The sequence below is a fragment of the Microtus ochrogaster genome, chromosome 18, assembly GCF_000317375.1.
Source record: "Microtus ochrogaster isolate Prairie Vole_2 chromosome 18, MicOch1.0, whole genome shotgun sequence".
In the NCBI taxonomy this organism is placed as follows: Eukaryota; Metazoa; Chordata; class Mammalia; order Rodentia; family Cricetidae; genus Microtus; species Microtus ochrogaster.
Genome location: NC_022020.1, coordinates 64,152,755 through 64,170,639, shown reverse-complemented (window position 1 = coordinate 64,170,639; position 17,885 = coordinate 64,152,755). Strand labels below are relative to the sequence as shown.

Genomic DNA, 17,885 nt, shown 5'->3' with positions numbered 1-17,885 from the left:
AAAAATGGCTCTTGCATACCTGTTAATAGTAGTTGCAGAGATGGTGACCACATCTTCTATGAACTAGAAATGTCATGCATGCTTGTAGAAGCACTCTGCTAGTAGAGAGAATGGTATAGGGTACATAGGCAATGTGCACTTGCTGTTGGGTACCAGGCTCTGCCTGTGTTTTCCTGTGCAAACTCTGGTTTGCTTTTATTTGAGGAATTATGTAATCTGTTACTTTATTGGATTTCTGTTTATTTTCTCTTTCCTTTGGCCTGTGGAACCCTTTGAAGCAGGTTCTCTTATCACTATAAGAGCACCACCCTGTATATGCTTTGTTCTTCCACTAAAGATGTGTCTGGCTCCTCTTGTATCTTCTTTCTTAGCTCTGTGATCACCCCACATTCCTTTCATCAAAGAGTGGCATTTAGAAATTAAGTTCTGGGAGTGGGGCATGGTCATTGCTGTTGAGCTATGGTGTGTCAGGCCCTTAGAGCAGACAGAAAGAAGGAGGCTCAGGTATGAAGATGGATGTGCAGATGAGTTAATGGATGTAGTTAGTAGATGGGTGTGCATCATGTATTAAATTCTATTTCTTATTTATGTATGCTGAATCAGACATACTTACAGTTCTGGCGCAAGTCTACAGGGTTTGTTTAGTTTCCTCTCTGTACAGTAATTTTCTTCCCTTACACTGGGAAACTGCTAATATCTGTAATGTTCTTATATATGTAGTCCCTTTACTATCACTAGCCTAGATCTCTGTATATTTGAGTTCTGCTGTCTTGTACCAGTTCACCTTGCTTATTTTCTTTCCTTTACTAACCATTATATAATGGTTTCATTGCATAAATCAATGAAAGGTATATTTAAAAAGGCTGATGGTGAATATATAATAGTATTTGTTTTTTAAAGGAATATATATATGCAAGTGGCTGACACACCATAGGATAGCATCCATCTTCCCATAGACAACCATGCTCAGATTGATTTTGTTACTCAAAGCTCCCACCACCACCACCAAACTACTGTCAAGTTGTCACCTAGGGGAAGGAACTACTAGCAAGTGTGTCACCTAACCTCTCATTTAGCAGGTCTGTTGTATTTTTCTTGGTAGAGAACTAGAAGCAACATTGCCTTTAGTGAGAGGCTAATTCAAAGAATGTTTTTGTCTCCTGCCTCTTTTCCTAGATTTTGCCCATTGTAAATAGAATGACAGCGTACACTGTAAATAGTCTGAGGAGTGACTTATGATCGCATCAAATATGCACGTTCTTTTAAACTGTGTTCTGACTTAAGTAACCTTAGTATTAAAGGACAGACTTACGGGTCTAGGCCTAGAACTCAAACTTAGTGTTTAAGCCACATAACCAGATTCCTGCTAACTTTGCCATTGATGCTGACATGAAGTATATTTTTTGCATTGCAGTAATGTTGATGGCTCACATTAACAGTGTCACGTAGTCATAAAGTTGCTGAACCGCACTGTGGACACATTTCCCTCATCCCCAATAAAGACAAGCACAAACATAGCATAGCTCCAGAGAGTTCATTAACCTGTGAGAATGAGCAAGTTGTATATGACACAATTTAGAGAGAGATTTGTTTTGTTTTGGTTGAATATTTAGTCATTCAAGCAACAATTTTCTTAACTTAAAGTCAATAATTTGTTTTGTTATTACAATTACAAAAATTGTTTCATAGCCTTAAGATATAGACATGAATTACACAATGCAGAGAATAGAATCTTCATAATGGATCAATTGAATACGCTTTTAATTCCAAACAATATAAAGAAAAATGACTACTCTGAGTTTAGTCTCTGCCTCAGATGATGCATTTTCCTCTTGTTTGGGTGGAGGCAGATCATGGGATTTACCTCTTCCTCCCAGCAGGCTGAGCACAAAGCCTGCACGAGGCTGGCACCACCAGGTAGTGATGCTGAAAGAAGGCTGGACTTGTCTCCTTGCTCTCTTTAACAGTGGTCCAAGCTCTTCTGAGAAACATTCCTGGATAACAAATGATAACAATCTAGAGGTGATTTATTACCTTATTTACTAAAACAAACAAGTGAGCCAGGCATGGTGGTGTATACCTTTAGTCCTAGCATTCTGAAAACTGATCTTTATGGGCTGCATATTTAGACCCTGTGAAAAATGAAGACAAGCATCAGAGCCCCATGAGGTATGGCAGAGTTCATTGGTAAGCAGAGGAAGGGTTGAAAATCCCTTTGACTAGCAAGTAAAGGGATCTAGTAGTCTGTTCAGATTGTGGAAACTTGAAAAACAGATGCTAAAGCTAAAATGACTGTCAGGAACAGAGTACTCTTAATGGACTTCTTCGTGAGTCATATGCAGTCGACAAAAAAACTAGCTTGTGTGGAAATCCCCACCCACCTGAGAAGCAAAAAGAAAATGGGGTACAATTAAAGAAATGTAAAGGGAATACTGGAAATAGGAGAAGGAAGAACAGTGAGAGAAATTCTTGTAGTAGTCTGAAAACTTTCTGAAATTATGACAAACAGCAAACAGGAGTCTCAGAAAACTACATCCAGGGAACCATGTCCACATAGCAGAAAACTAGAAAGAATCCTGAAGGAAGCTAGAAGGTAAAGGCCCTGGCTGAAGGGGCAGCAATGTTTTCCATCAGAGCATGCTCTGAGAGGGTGATGTAGGACGTAAGACCCAGCTGCTGCCCCAGAAGTAGAAGTAATGCACAAGGAGAGCAGAGCATGAGGAGTTTGTCACTGAGGGAAATGCTGGAGTGAGTGTAAGGGAGAACAAACGGACAGCACAGGTAGGTGCTGGACAGCAGAGCAGGCTTGCAGGGCTAGCGATGAACCCCAGGGCCTGTGCATGGTATGAATGTGTTCATCCACTGAGCTAAACTCTCATTCCATAACCCAAAAGTTACATGTATATATTTGAGGATGGCAGGGACACTAGGAAAAAGGCTCACTTGGTAAAGTTCCATCTCCAGAAGCAATGTGGAAAACTGCGTGTGTTGTGATCCCAGCCCTGAGGAGGCAGAGAATAGCAGGATCTCTGGGAGTTCCCAGGTGTAGTCTAATAGGTGAACCCCAGGACCTGACTCAGAAAGCCAAATAGAAGACAGCTCTGGAGGAAGGACAATTGAGGTTGGCCTCCAAAAGTAGTATGTACAAGACACCAAAGGATCTGAATTTTTTAATGTTTTCTCTAAATGTATATGCACCAGCTATGTGCCTGGTACCCATAGAGGCCACCATGTGGGTTCTGGGAATCAAACCAAGGTCCCTTGCAAGAGTGGCCAGTGCTCTTGACCACTGAGCCATCTCACTAACCCCAGGATCTATATTTTAAAGCTCCATAACAGTAAAATATTTATAATTTGTTAAGTTTATTAACATCTTATTAACAGAAATTCTTTCAACCTGTCTTCTCCCAATGCATCTCTTTTAGTGCTCTTATTTTATCTGCCATCTTGAAGCTGTCATAGCATCACTGAACTTCTTTCTTAGCTAAATATTTTAGTCCTCTAAGCTTTACTGTCATCTCCACGTGACATCATCTGCAGCTTGGGCATTGTGATAACTGACACTGTGCAGTTTGTTGTCATAGGACAACATAGAGCTGTTCTGTGTAAAGCATCAGATTCTGTGAAGGTATCTAACATAACCTGATAGTTCATAAATTATTTTGTCAGCCTTCTAATTTCGCATTTCAGAACTACTGTTTACTTCGCAGCTGTGAGGATACTAAATCTAGGTTTGCCCTTGTATAGTATCCTCTAAGCTTCCAGTATACATCACGTGACCAACATTCTTGTGCCGTTATGATGCATATATGCTACACTAGAAAACGTCTGGCTGACACTTGAATTTTGCTAATAAGAAAAAGCAATATATCTTGGTTTATTTTTTTTTCACTGATTTAATACAGATGTGCAAAAATATTTTAAATACACTTAAAATAATCATCAGATGTAGAGCTATAGAGAATCAGTCTGCTATCTTTTCCCAAGGTGACTACCATCCTTCTGTCTAAAATGCTAGTTATTTTGGCTTCTTTTTAAGGTTTTGAAGATTGAGTTAAATATGCATTCTTTTGTTTTGTGATATGTGTGTTGTATTTATGTTATTATAAGCCTATGACATGAACACACCTGATGTGTGAGCTTCCTGGCCTAATGAATATCTGGATCATATTTTGCTCACTTCTCTGAGTCTTGTGTAGTGCAGTGTTTACTCTTGGGGTGTGCACCACCACCTAGCTCCCAAATAAATCACACACAGGCTTATTCTTACATAGGAACACCTGGCTTTACCTTGACTTGTTTCTTGCCCACTTTTCTTAAATTATTTTGACTACTTTTTGCCTCTGGGCTTTTCCCTTTTCTTCTGTATATCTTTCATTCTTATTCCATGGGTGGCTGGCCGGCTGGCCCTTGACATCTTCCTCCCCTTGTTCTCTCTTTGCTCTTCCCCTTCCTTGTTTCTCCTTCTATTTAAACTCTACCTGTCATCCCCGCCCATCCTTGCTCTTGCCTCCCTGTTGGCCATTCAGCTCTCTATCAGATGGTTCAGACAGGCAAGGAGTCACAGCTTCACCGAGTTCAACAAATGCAGCATAAACAACAGTAATACACCTTTACATCATTAAATTTTCCATAGCAAAAATAAGAAAGAAGGTAGCTGATTCCACAGTGATCTCAAACCTGCTTTTAGAATGCCCCTAATATCTCCTGTGAGCGTCAGCTTCCCAGCTTCTGTAATGAGAATGTGTTTGAATCCTTACCACCCTATTAGTGGCACTGTTGGGGATGCTGTAAACATTTGGGACATTGTGGCCTAACTGGTCAGTTTCAGCAGGTAGGTACCAACCAGGGGAGAATCAACTGAAGGAGAAGGAGAAAGAGTTGCTAGGAACTGTGCTCTTAGTTAAAACACTCTGCCCGACTTATGGGTCAAGGGATAAGATGGGATGAAGTCAGGAAGGCTAACTAACAGATTGTACAAAGGAGTGTTCTAAACTGGAAAGGGCTACTAGGTTGTAAATTTCTGGAGATCATAGAACATAAAGAAATTATTAGTTTTATTGTTTGTTAAGCAGTGTAAACCGAAAATTAAGCTTATGAATTAGTTATTAGTTATCTATATGAAGTTAATGTTGTCAGAGGAATATGGCTATCCATTTGATTTTTGTTTGACTTGAACAATTTTATCTTCATTTTTCTTCATGTAACATAAACAGATGAACAGCAGTAGGGGCCTAGCCCACCATGCTCTCTGTAGGAAAGCCTTGGGCTTCCTACTTGCTGCCTCTTCTCTCTTGTGTCTCCAACTACTTAAAGTAGTACCATGTTTCCTTTTGGACAGGAAGCCTTTGCTGATGGCCTCTAATATTTGAGCATCTCCTAGATCTTCCAAACCTTGAAGAGCAGCGTATGCTCTGCTATCTCCTTTATCCTGAGCACTGGTGTTTGTTGCTATTCTGACCTTTGCTCTCAGCCAAGGTGCTGAGGTCTCAGGAGACTCTCCCTAGAATTGGGCTGTTCCGGGGTTCAGCCATGAGCAGCATTCATCTAGAATTAGAACCTGTTGACTCTGCATTGCCATAAGACAATTCACTAATTACTAGAATTTTAGCTCTTTTAGTTTAGGGCAACCTTTTTGTCATTATGTGGCATGCTTGTTTTTAACAGCTAATATGTGTAATTACATTTAAAATAAGTGCGCTCCAAGTGCTTTAACAGCATTTTGATATTGGTGCTGTGACCTAGCAGTTGTCTTCTGGTGGTTGAATAATTAATTTGCTTCTAAGAGCTTTTGAGTTTGATGGTTGCCTAACACAAGGGTTTCCTTGTGGAAGGGTTGCTGGCTCCCAGTGACCCTTTGCTGCCATCTGGTACAAATTCAAAGTGCTTCTGTCATCTGCTGCTAATTGCTGTCACCTGCACATTGCAGTCCTTCATAACTGAGACTCTGGGAACAAGACGCTTGCCTTTTGGAGGGAGGTTCCTTGTGCACTTGCAGATGCACCCCTAAAAAGAAAGATGGGATTAATCCAGCAGTAACATTTCAGGTCAATTTATATTTTAATACCTAAGGTGTAAGAAATGGTTACCATTTTATGAAGGTGATTAATTCACTGCATCCCAGTGGTTCTGTCTGTTTATGATTTGTTTTAAATGGCTCTGGTGCTTAGTAGCCTCTTTAGGCTAGCAGGATCGTTTGTGCACATTTTCCAGAAGGCTTCTTTAATCCTCTCCCTAAGCTGATAAGCTTTCGACAGGGCACTAGCCTATAGCGCCATATTATATTAATGTATTTTACGTGTAATTTAGAGAACAAGAAGAATATCCTGATTTGAAGTCTAAACTGTCCCCTGTGGCACTGGCACAGCTGATAATCGTGAACGAGAAAGATGTGTATATCAAATAGTTTACAAAATGAAGCCAGCTGTGTTTCCCTACATACTGTGGCTTCCTGACATGCATCATTAAACCTTATTAGCTACTTCCTTTTACAAAGATTCTTGTAGTCTTGAACATTGCATATTAACATTTTCTGCCCCTCCAACTGGAAATTATTTGCTTTATTGTAGAGTGTCAACTTGCTCTAGTTTCTGATGCGTTCTAATTGGTACTTTAGAGTATAATCATCGTGAGATACCACGCCATGCATTTCTTTATTTGGAAATTAATACAGACCTTTTCACTTTATCTGTCAATCTGAACAACTTTTCACACAATCCCCAACTCTTGAGATTGCTTACAAGCCATTAAGTATGAAATGGTTCATAAAATGTCTGTAAAGACATAAAGTAACACAAAAATTTTACATGGTTTAAAATAATGTTACATTTGCCAAGATACCAGCAATAAAGCTTTAGATAGTTTTAATAATAAAAGGGTGATTAAAGAAGATGAAAAGTTTATTTAACCATATTACCCATATCATTTAAAATTTTCAGCAAATCTTCTTAATTCTGTTTTCCTTTCAAACCAAAAACAATATAAAACATGAGGTGCTATGGATTTTGGAAGCTCAGGAACTGATTTAGAGTTTAGTGTTAGATATGATAACTTCCCTCCAGTCTTCTTCTCTTTCTTTGCTATTTTGTTATTGCCATTCTGCTGTACTGCCTTAAAAATTAAAATGTTTATCTCTTATTAACTTGTAGTTAATAGCTACTTAAGCTGATGTGTGGGTGGGACAGAAAATGGCAGAACAGAGTTGTTCCCGATGATAGTAATTCTGAGGTGCTTCAAACACTGGCCAGCATTTTATATCTCCACATGTATTTTTAGTGTTATTATAAATAGGTGATATGTCTTTAATTGCCAGTAAACGTAATGAATTAACTGAAAGGGTGTTCCTAGGTTCTAGTCCAGTGATATTTCAGGCATACACCTTCTGAGTCAGTGAGTGGCTCTTCATTCAAAAGCACTCTTTTGGTTTTTTGTAGTGATAGATGTCCTGGAGAACCAGGAGGGGAATTCTTCAGTGGTCCATACATTGCATATATTCAGTCACCCGAGAAATAGCAGGGAAGATTCAGACCCCATCTTTGGCACAGTGACAGCCATTTGAACTGGTTTTGGCAATCTGTGCCTTTTCTTTCCTTTTGAATTTCAGGGCACAGATGGGTTCTACCATAGCGCTGTGCAGATTCTTAGACTGTGAAGCCTGAAGAGAAGAGCTGGACTCTATGGCTGCCATTGTGTAGCCAGCCACTCAGAAGCTCCAGTATCACTCTGCACCCTGCCAGTGCGCAGCCAGACCCCCAGGAGCTCCATAGTCCTCTCGCTATTCCTAAAATGCTATGACTTTGAATTAGCAACCTCAGCTGACTTAGCAAGGTTCCACCAGAGAAAACAGATATTCTATGGAAACCCCAAAATGCATACCCTGCAACATAAATATTTAGTGATTTCCTTAACAAGTCTTGATAGAGTTCAGAATTTTAATTTTGCTATCAATCTATTTAAAAGTACAAGACTTTTTTCTATTGAGTAATATATTTTATAGCCATCATCTTCAAATGAATATTTAGGAGTAAATTTGAAGAATGTTCTAACAGACTCTCCCTTCAAGGGAGGATTCTTGCTACATAAGGTACTCACTATGTAAGAAATAGACACTTGCACATCTGCCTTCTAGAATAAAAATATGTCAAATAGTACCTTTTATTCAGATGGACCTGTTAAAATAATGAAACAGGGAAAATAGGAGAGAGCCTGTGTCTTAGAGAAGGCAGTGCTTTGACTGGTGAGCCTAGGACCTGCCAGTGCCCCGTGTGTTCTCACTCCAGTGAGAGCATTTGACTGGTGAGCCTAGGACCTGCCAGTGCCCCGTGTGTTCTCACTCCAGTGAGAGCATTTGACTGGTGAGCCCAGGACCTGCCAGTGCCCCGTGTGTTCTCACTCCACTGAGAGCATTGCTGCCCAATGTCAGCGCTGTTTCCCCATAGTAAAGATTAGGCCAGTGTTCTGCTTCTTAAACAAATGCAAAATGGGGCTGGAGAGATGGCTCAGGGGTTAAGAGCATTGCCTGCTCTTCCAAAGGTCCTGAGTTTAATTCCCAGCAACCACATGGTGGTTCACAACCATCTGTAATGAGGTCTGGTGCCCTCTTCTGGCCTTCAGGCATACACGCCAACAGAATATTGCATACAAAATAAATAAATAAATAAATAAATAAATAAATAAATAAATAAATAAATAAATAACAAATGCAAAATATAAGTAATATCTATTAAAACATTTACAAAATTGCCAAAATGAACTGCATGTGGCCTGCTGCATGGGTACAGTTAAGACTTAGTTATTCATAGCCCAAAATATATAATAAACTTAAGATGGAAAAATCTACCATATATTATCAGATGCATACACCCAAAAACCAAGGTGGTGTTGCTTAACAGTGAAGAGGATTTTCCAAGAGCAGCTATTATGGACTAAAGCCAAGCAAGCTAAAGAAGACACTGATTTCCAGGGCTGACCTGATGTGGCCATGAAACCCTGATTAAACAAACTGAGTGTCTATAGAGAGAGTGTAGCAGAATCGAGCTATCTCAGTCAGGATAAAGGTGGGCTACAGTGCACACACACACACACACACACACACACACACACACACACTCATTTGTATGTTGTATATAACACATTTTTAAGTTAAAAAGGAAGTAGCATTAATACATTATGTTGTTCATCAAAATTATTCGTTCCATTCTGCCTTTAAAAAGAGGACTCTTAAACTTTGTCCTTTGATCCCTGGACTCTCTGGAGAAAATATGTAGCACTGCCTCACTGGCCTGGCCAATGAAATACTAGCATTGCAAAGTGACGTTTTTGATTGTTTTGCCACTTTGCACATATCCTTAAATGACTGCCACAACATTTCTCTAGCATAACAATTTTTACTAGGGTGAAATTGAAACGAAAGAATCTTTGAATAATTCACAAAGACTCTAGAAAACTCAAGATTATTGAGTCTTTGTGTGTCATTAATAACAGTAAATGTCAATTAATGGGGTGGGGAAAACCTGCTTCTAGTTTTAAGCTCCATAACAAGAACATTCTCTGTGTAAGATGTAAGAATTGGGTGTAGTTTAAAAGTTTCATTTAGTTAAACTAGATTGCTAAGTAAATACTTGACCTACTAGCTACTAAATGACACTAAATACAGAGTGAGGTGTGTGGTATTGGTGGATAGCATAAGACGTTTGAAGTGAGTATTTGAAGTTGGTGGATGATATGGTAAAAACCATTTAAAACTGAAAGCTTTCTATGTTGTTACCACAAAAAAAAATCAGATATCTATATTCATGGTGTTCAGCCATTCTGCAGACTCCAGCTGCACTTGGCTTACACTTGTGTGTGTCATTGGCAGGGCAGGTTCAGAGCTTTAATAGGGTTTATTCCTTATAATTGTAGATTAGCATTCAGGAACCTCTCCTGCCCATATAATCCAGTGTTAAAGCCTATCAATTCTGTCCTGAATTCTGCATGATAAGAAGATATTTAGGTCAACTCTGCTGTCAAAAATAAGTAAATCTATGTGGCTGCTGTACTGAGCTGCTGGTTGTAGGTGATGCCATGCTAGGAGAGCAGACAACGCCAGAAGACTCTGTGCCAACCTGGAGCACCCTCTGCTGGCAAAGCCTTGCCATGCCACGCACTCAGTTTTGCTTCTCACTACTCTTAAAACATGGGCATGATGAGTAATGGCATGCCAGCATGAACATGGTGCTGAGAATATTCCAACTTGAGTGAGAGTGAGAACTAGCCTTAGGACTTAGTCTCCTTTCATACTGATGGTAAAAAATACTGCAGCTGTGTGTAATAGGACCAGAAGGAAGGGCATATCTTATTAACCAGTGCTAGATTTCAATATCCTTTGTGTATATAAAGTAAAATTGAAACTTTCCAGATAGATCTTTTACACATTTCCCTTATTCATTTTTGTTTTAAATATGATTTTGACTTGTCACAATTGAAAACTTGTGAAATCTATAATTATTAAAAAGTTAACGTATGTTAACACCATTGTATTGTCTTATATTTCCTGTCTTGTAGCATTTTTATTATATTTTAATACAGATTTTAATGTAAATAAAGACTGCTAATCTGCAGACAGCAGGATTAGCCTGTCCATCCCTCGTGAACATACAGAATCGGCACAAGCTTTTCCAAAGCAGACCCGAGGCTTGACGCATGCATGGGCATATGCACTTGGCAGCTGTACTGCTCTCTGGTATTACTGGAAGAGAGGCCAGAGCCAGTGTGTAAAGAACAGCATTTTGAGAAGATGAACGAGTACCACAATGCTCTTCAAGCCAGTAGTGAGTGTAGCTGCAGGAACCAGCAGACAGTCATTCACTGTGATGAAGCCATGTCACAGTGTGCATCACTCTTCCCACCAGGGGCCAAACGGGGCTTATCTTGTGTCATTCAGCTTTCTAGCCACTTGAAAGCCTTTTGTCTCCTGATCATGTTTCTCCTTGAGTGTTGAAAGAGGTTTCACTCCTTTGTTTGATACCTGATGCTTACACTGGCATGTTTTTGTTTAGATCAAAAAAAGACGATGATCCCCTTTCCTTGTGTGTGTGTTTATACCAGTGGAGGCCAAAGTTGACATCAAGTGTTGTTCCCCATCACTTCTCCACCTTTGTATTTTGAAGCAAGTTTTCTCACAGAGCCCAGAACACACCCATTCTACTTCTCTGCTGGTCAGCAAGTCCAGAGTTCTCCTGCCTCTCCCTTCCCAGCAGAGAGATTTACACAAGTGTGCTGACACACCCAGCTTTTACATGGGTGCTGGCAATTGCATTCAGGACCTTACATTTACTCTTACATTAAGCACTTTACCAACCTAGCAGTCTTCCCAAGACATCTCCCATTGTCTTTTTTAAATGTAAATAACTAAGGAAAAAACATTTTGTATAAGAAAGACAAGATAAAACCCTAAATTTTGAGTGAAGAATAGTCAAATTTTATTTGTAGATAAGAACATGGGTTATGAATTATTGTTTCCTAATAGACCTGAATGTCTTACATAAATACAGAGTTTGATATTTTAAGTTAAGGTAATATACTATAATATTAAGCATTCTCACACTGATACTTATTTAGAGAACTTGTAAAGCACAGATTATTGAGTCAGTAGACAGTAATGGCCCAAAGAAGCCCTTCTTATTTCGCAGATCACTGGGGCGGCAACAGTAATAGTCAGCTACATCGTCAGCGTGGCCAGCTGCATGACTGCAGACAGTTAAGACTTAGTAGTTCATATCCCAAAATGATAAGTAAACAAACTAGAGGTGGCAAAAAGCTACCTCATTATATCAGTTTCTTAAAGTGATAGCTTCAAAAAAGAAAACAAAACAAAAACCTTCTGCTAGTAGTTTGAGCTCCATGATAGGAAGTTACTGATGTAAGATTTGGGGATTAAATGTTATGTACAACTTTCATTTATTTAAATACAAATGCAGGTCTTAAAAATTGCTCTTTTCTACCTTCTTAATATTGGACTAAACATGATAGTATAAGCTGATTTCTTTTCAAAGATATTGAAATGAAATATTTCTTTTATTGGAATCCAGTTAGGTTCATGACAGTTTTATAACAGTGTTCTACTAAATCTGAATGAAGAGGCAATATTAGTCGAAAGAAACTGGTAAAAAGATAGTAACAATTATAGATTCCTCCTTAAACATCTGTTTAAAGATAAACTCATGTTCATAGAGTCTGAGATGAGTGAGACATCTGATCAGGGCTCATCTCTTTTCAGACTGCACTTAATTCATTGGGAAGACAGGGCAGATTAGAGCATTTAGTTTTCTTCAGAGTGTAAACTGGATTGATGGAGGAATTGGTTAAATTTTGTGATTTTTGAAATACTTGCATGTAAAGAGTGAGTACATGCAAATCTTAGTGGGTTGGTAAGAGTGCTGTAGTATTGTGATTCTTCTAACCCAGGGACGATGTTACCAGCAGTTGCTAACACTTCAGACCTGTTTCGTGTAATGCTTAAAAAAAAAAATGGGTAGAACCTAAGGTTTTATAACACACTGCTTTTGATCCAGTTTGGTGTGCACATTGATTTCTTAGGAACTTAGTCTATACGGGTACTGTTAACTTTGAGATGGATGAGGTGGTACTGTTCTACAGAGATAAGGTCCGATTCTCATTCGTCCATGTGTTCATTAAAAAAAAAAACCTCACTGATCTTTTCTTGATTAAGCAGGAGAACACCGTATTTACCCTTTATTGTTGGTATAAACCATTATTTTACTGAGAACCATTAGCTATTTAAAACTTGGTACATAAATTAAAGAGGAGCTAAATGGATTTGTGATCGTTGCCATTAGTAGCATTTTAGATTATCCAGGCAATTATTGTGCTCATTACCCTAGAAGAGCCCCTTTGCAGAGCCGCTGTGCTTGTCTTAGGCATTATGCACAAATTTCCCCTTGGAGATTAAATTTTCCAGTAGCGTATTTAATTTTGTTATCACAAATAAAACAAATATTATGACAAGTAGAAGAAAATTTGCTTTACTAATATAAGAACTTACAGTAATGTTGAAAATTACTTCGTAGAGTATTTAATTTACCTTTTCTCATACAGTCATAATTACTTAAAGTGATTAATAGTGTATCTTAAGAATATAAAAGGGTTTACAGTCATCGCAGAAGGACTGACTTGTTCAGGTGTTTAAGAAATTCTTTAATAATGGGGAAATACACATCAGAACTGAAGATTACACTTTGTAGAATCTGTAATTTTGTACTTGCTTTTCTTTTAAGTACTTTTTGGGTCCATCTTAGCCTCTAGATGGAGAAACTTTTAAAATGTTGCAGAGAAATGGAATATAAAAAGATCAATAATTGAAAATGTTTTTGCTTTTTAAAACAAGCTAGTATTGAAAATGTCTTTTCTTAATTCTGCCCTTTCTTAGAATTAACTAACGTCAAGATGCCAGTCCAGTCCAGGAAGGGCAGGCAAGGCACCCTGAAAGAACGTGAGGAATACTGTCCTGTTATCTGGGGGAGGATGGCCTCTGACCATTCTGTGCCCATCTTCATTACCTTCTTCTCCCTAGAAGGGAGCATTTGGTTGGCTTCAAAATTGATCTCCACTGGTTGGCAGTCATCTACATCTGTCTTGGTCAATTAGAAAGGTATTAATGCCTGGAATTATCTGCATATCCTGTGCATGGGCTGCTTTTAGGCTTTCCATCCTCTGTGTGGCACTTTTTCAAAGGAAACTTTGTATTCATTTCTCAGAGGTTGTGCAAGCTTTTGGTCTTTGACTGCTATGATGCAGGGGAGAGTGTGAGAGGTAGTGGTTATGCATTTCGCAAGACAGTAATTCTTTATTTTATTACAAAAAAAAAGGCCAACTCTGGAAGGCCAGATTAAATCATTCCTTTCACTTTTTAATGGGATTTGGATGAATAGAGTAAAATATGCACTTTGCATTCATTGATAGCATCTTTAGGTTGAGGTAATTGAGTCTTTTTTCCCTGACTGAATGAATAATGACTTCATCTGATCCTCAGTGAGGCCTGAAACTTAGAGCGCCTTTGTCACAGCAGAAAGATCTGGGCTTTGAAACATGCTCTACTTCCCTGGCTTAATTTTTCTTCATTTTAATCCAAAACCCTATTTTTCTCAATAATTCAAGCATAAACTACGTAGTAGTGAAGTAGCGGAAATCGCCTGGTATTTGTCCTCCTTGTGCTGCTTTTTAAATGGAGCTGATAAATCAGCCACTGAGGTCTGAGCTGCTTGGTTCTCAAGAGAGGGAAGCAGTGCTGGGGACTTGTCAGGACTCCTGAATACCATTCCTTTCAGAGTGCTCACTCTGTAGGGAAGCAGTCCTCACTGTTGTGGTGCGAGACCTGAAGATGGGAGGGCTCCCTCATGACTCCCTGGGCCCTAAGGCAATCTGCTGCTGAGAACTGGGCACATGGAAAGCTGGGAGTCTTCAGTCCCCAGAGTTTCTGTTGAAGTGAGTTGGCAGTGTGCAGAGGAGTCTCTGTGCCAAGCCATGTCCTGTCTGTCACTAAAGAAGTGAGGTGGCACCTGTGTGAATCTGGCATGTAGTTTTTGTTTGAAATTTCCTTGATTAGGTCATGATGGGGCAGGGAGCTCAAGTGAGTGCATGCCTCAGATGCACTAGGCACACCCACCAGGGCACGGAGGAGCTACCTGCAGCCCTGGGGCACTGGTGTACCGCAGAGACCAGTTCTCCTGGGTTCTGTGCAATGGCCATTTTGTTTCTGTAGTGTTTACCAACGTAGTTCAAACAGAAACCTGGACAGAGAAGAACAATGTGTTTGGATATTTCTCTTTCATAAGACATATAGTACCAGCATTCATTTTGTTTTTCTTAGTAGACTCTTTCTTACAGGTAAAAAGGAATTCTCATAATTAACTCATTTTCATAACCTTTAGAGTCTAGCACAAGGTGTAGGAGGCATGTAATTACTTGCTTAATTAGTTTTCTTTACAATTGTACTTAATGAACTTTTGGGAAACTTGATTTTTTTTTTCTTTCTAGCAATTGCTTCTTGTGGTCTCCTAAGAGTTTGTGGCAACTATTAATCAAAACTAGATTTAAACTAAATTATGAACTATGGGAAAAGATAATCTTAAGGCACTATAGAATAAATTACATTAGCTGAGCTAATTCTCAAACTTTTACATTAGAGAACTAGAGTTTTATTTTGCTTTTTTTTCTGATTAAGATTTTGGCAATCATTTTTTCTTTCCCTCTCCAATATTCTCTCTCTCTCTCTCTCTCTCTCTCTCTCTCTCTCTCTCTCTCACTTGGTAGCACTGTTCTTCTAGCCACCTGAGTCAGGTACAGCCAGTTCAGTTCTGCACCCATTACCAGGCCTCACTGGGCAGAGGCTGTGACCTAGCTCAGTATTATGTGTGTGCCCAGTAACCTCCAGCTACCTTAGTCTATGGATGGTTCCATGTCATAGAAGAGTTTGGTGCTGGGCCAGATGCAGTGGCTTATGCCTGTTTTCAATATTTGGGAGGTAAAGGAAAGAAGATTAGTGTTGAAAGTTAGCTTAGTCTGTGTAGGGAATTCAGGTCTGCCAGAGCTACAGAGCAAGGTCCTGTAAAAATGGTAAATAAAAAATGTTCTCCCGAGGCTAGTCCCCAGAGTCCCACAGGCTTTCTGAAGAGCCTGGATAGAAAGGTAAATGTAGAGCCGTGAACACAGCACACCTGCGCTCTGTGGGCTACTGATGGCTCCTTATCCTACAGTGATAAAGCTGGAGGCCCTTTCAGGAGCACGCCTCCCTGCTGCATACTCTACTGAACTTTGTCTTATGGGTGACGTAGGGAGAAGCCAAAAAATTGCCAGAGCTCAAGATTGGGGTTACACATTTCAGAAGAGCCAGGTTTGTGTTCTCTTTGCTTTAGGACAAGGGCTGATTGGGTGTCAGTTGTTTCCAAAATCAAGGAGAAATAAATTCTTTGATAAAATTTTCCATACATTTATGTGCTCAACTAGTAATCAATCCAGAGTGAATTTCTGTGTAGTATATTACCCTGGAGGAATCAGACATGGGGGACTTGGATAAATCAAGCAGATTCTAATCCTAAAGTGACCTCCAGGCTTGGCCTATTTTGTAAGTTCTTTCAGAGACTAGCAGAAAGGCAGACACACACACACACACACACACACACACACACACACACACACTGTCCAGTGCCTGAGGACTCTGCAACTGAGTGGAAGGTGTTCAGAGATACTTTAATGACAGCAGGGATGCTTGTCTGGTCTGACGTGCCACAGAAGATGGACTGTGCTGCTCACAGAGGAGTTTGATGCAGGACTGGAATGAGAAGGCTGCTCATGCCCTGCTCTTATAATTCTTGATCTTGCTGTAATGACCCACACAGCGGCTCTAACTGTGCTAGCTGAGTTGTCCCCTCTGTTATACTGTTTTACCAGCAGATTCTCCCTGAGAATGTTCTACAGGTTACAGTACATTTTCAAAATTTCAAAATTTTCTAAAATTCTACCTAAATCTCTGAGAGGCTTGTCAAGAGAAAATTAAATGTTTTTGTACTGCATTATTATAAAGACTATTTCTCAAGTTATCATTTTCATGTATTCTTTTTTTTTTTTTTGGTTTTTCGAGACAGGGTTTCTCTGTGGTTTTGGAGCCTGTCCTGGCACTAGCTCTTGTAGACCAGGCTGGTCTTGAACTCACAGAGATCCGCCTGCCTCTGCCTCCCGAGTGCTGGGATTAAATTTTCATGTCTTCTTATAAGGATACTAGGAATGGGGGCATCTTGAACCATGTATTAATGCTATACTTTTCTTCTTCTTCTTCTTCAGGTTGGTTTGCTGGACCTTGAACTCAATCGGCTGACAAAGGCACTATTTCTGGCTTTAGTAGTTCTTTCTGTGGTGATGGTAACCTTACAGGGATTTGCAGGTCCATGGTACCGTAATCTTTTTCGGTTCCTCCTACTCTTTTCCTACATCATTCCCATAAGGTAGGTTTAAAATTAGAAAATGTCTCTTTGATAATGTATTATTTTGCTGAAATTGTTTTTTCTCTTGTGAACGAAGTTATCCAATCAAAGCTGTAGAGGAGGAAAGGGCCAGGAACCCAAGTGAATATAACCAGTCATCTATAGAAGTGCAGTTTGAACATGATTAGCTTTGCTAGCATACTTTAGAGAGAGCTTAATAATGTGGTCTTAACAGTTGGAAGACACCTCTTGCTCAAACATAAATCTAAGGAGAAAATCGTTACAAATTGCTTGTTGCTATTTTATGTCCAGTTCTCTAGGGTCTACATGCATTGCTGGCATTTAAAAGTTTAAAAAGCCAGGCCTAGTGGTATGGGCCTGTAATCCTTAACTGTAGTTAGGATGCTAAGGCCTGGCTGCATTGCAAGGTCCTCTCTCAAAAAACAAGGTCCCTGCTATTTAAAGGAGGCTCTGATAGATGGTTCAAGTCAGGTAATGTGCTGACTAAGGCACTCTTTGAAAGGAACTGTTTTTCAAAATAAGCAGTATAATGAGATTGATATGTAAACAGTTAATATTCAATACCTATTTAAAGACTCATTATAGTGTGAACAGCCACAAAAAAAGCAATCTTTTTCAAAGATACCCTTAGTGTGTTTGTGTGTATGTTTACTTTTATAAAAGACTGAGAATTTTCATATGAATAAACCTTGTGAATCATGAATGAAGTCTGAATCTGGACTAACCATCATTTGTAATATCAATTAAGGTGACAGTGTTACAGACAATGAGGCTCTTGTATGCCACTGCCATTAGAATACTGAATCAGTGCTCATGTGGACAGTCCTCACTTTCTTTCTTTTTTTTTTTTTATTGAGAAAAGGAAAAAAAAAACCCCAAGTTTCC

General features: G+C 39.3%; 1 protein-coding gene across 2 annotated transcripts in view; it reads left to right on the top strand.

Moving 5' to 3' along the window:
* Positions 1-17,885, top strand: part of Atp9b (ATPase phospholipid transporting 9B (putative)) — a 204,261-nt gene that overhangs the window by 107,092 nt on the left and 79,284 nt on the right. For both annotated transcript variants that reach the window (XM_005356314.3, XM_005356312.3), the window contains exon 12: positions 16,840-17,000. In XM_005356314.3, the coding sequence (XP_005356371.1) occupies positions 16,840-17,000 (161 nt within the window). The remainder of the gene's footprint in view (positions 1-16,839; positions 17,001-17,885) is intronic.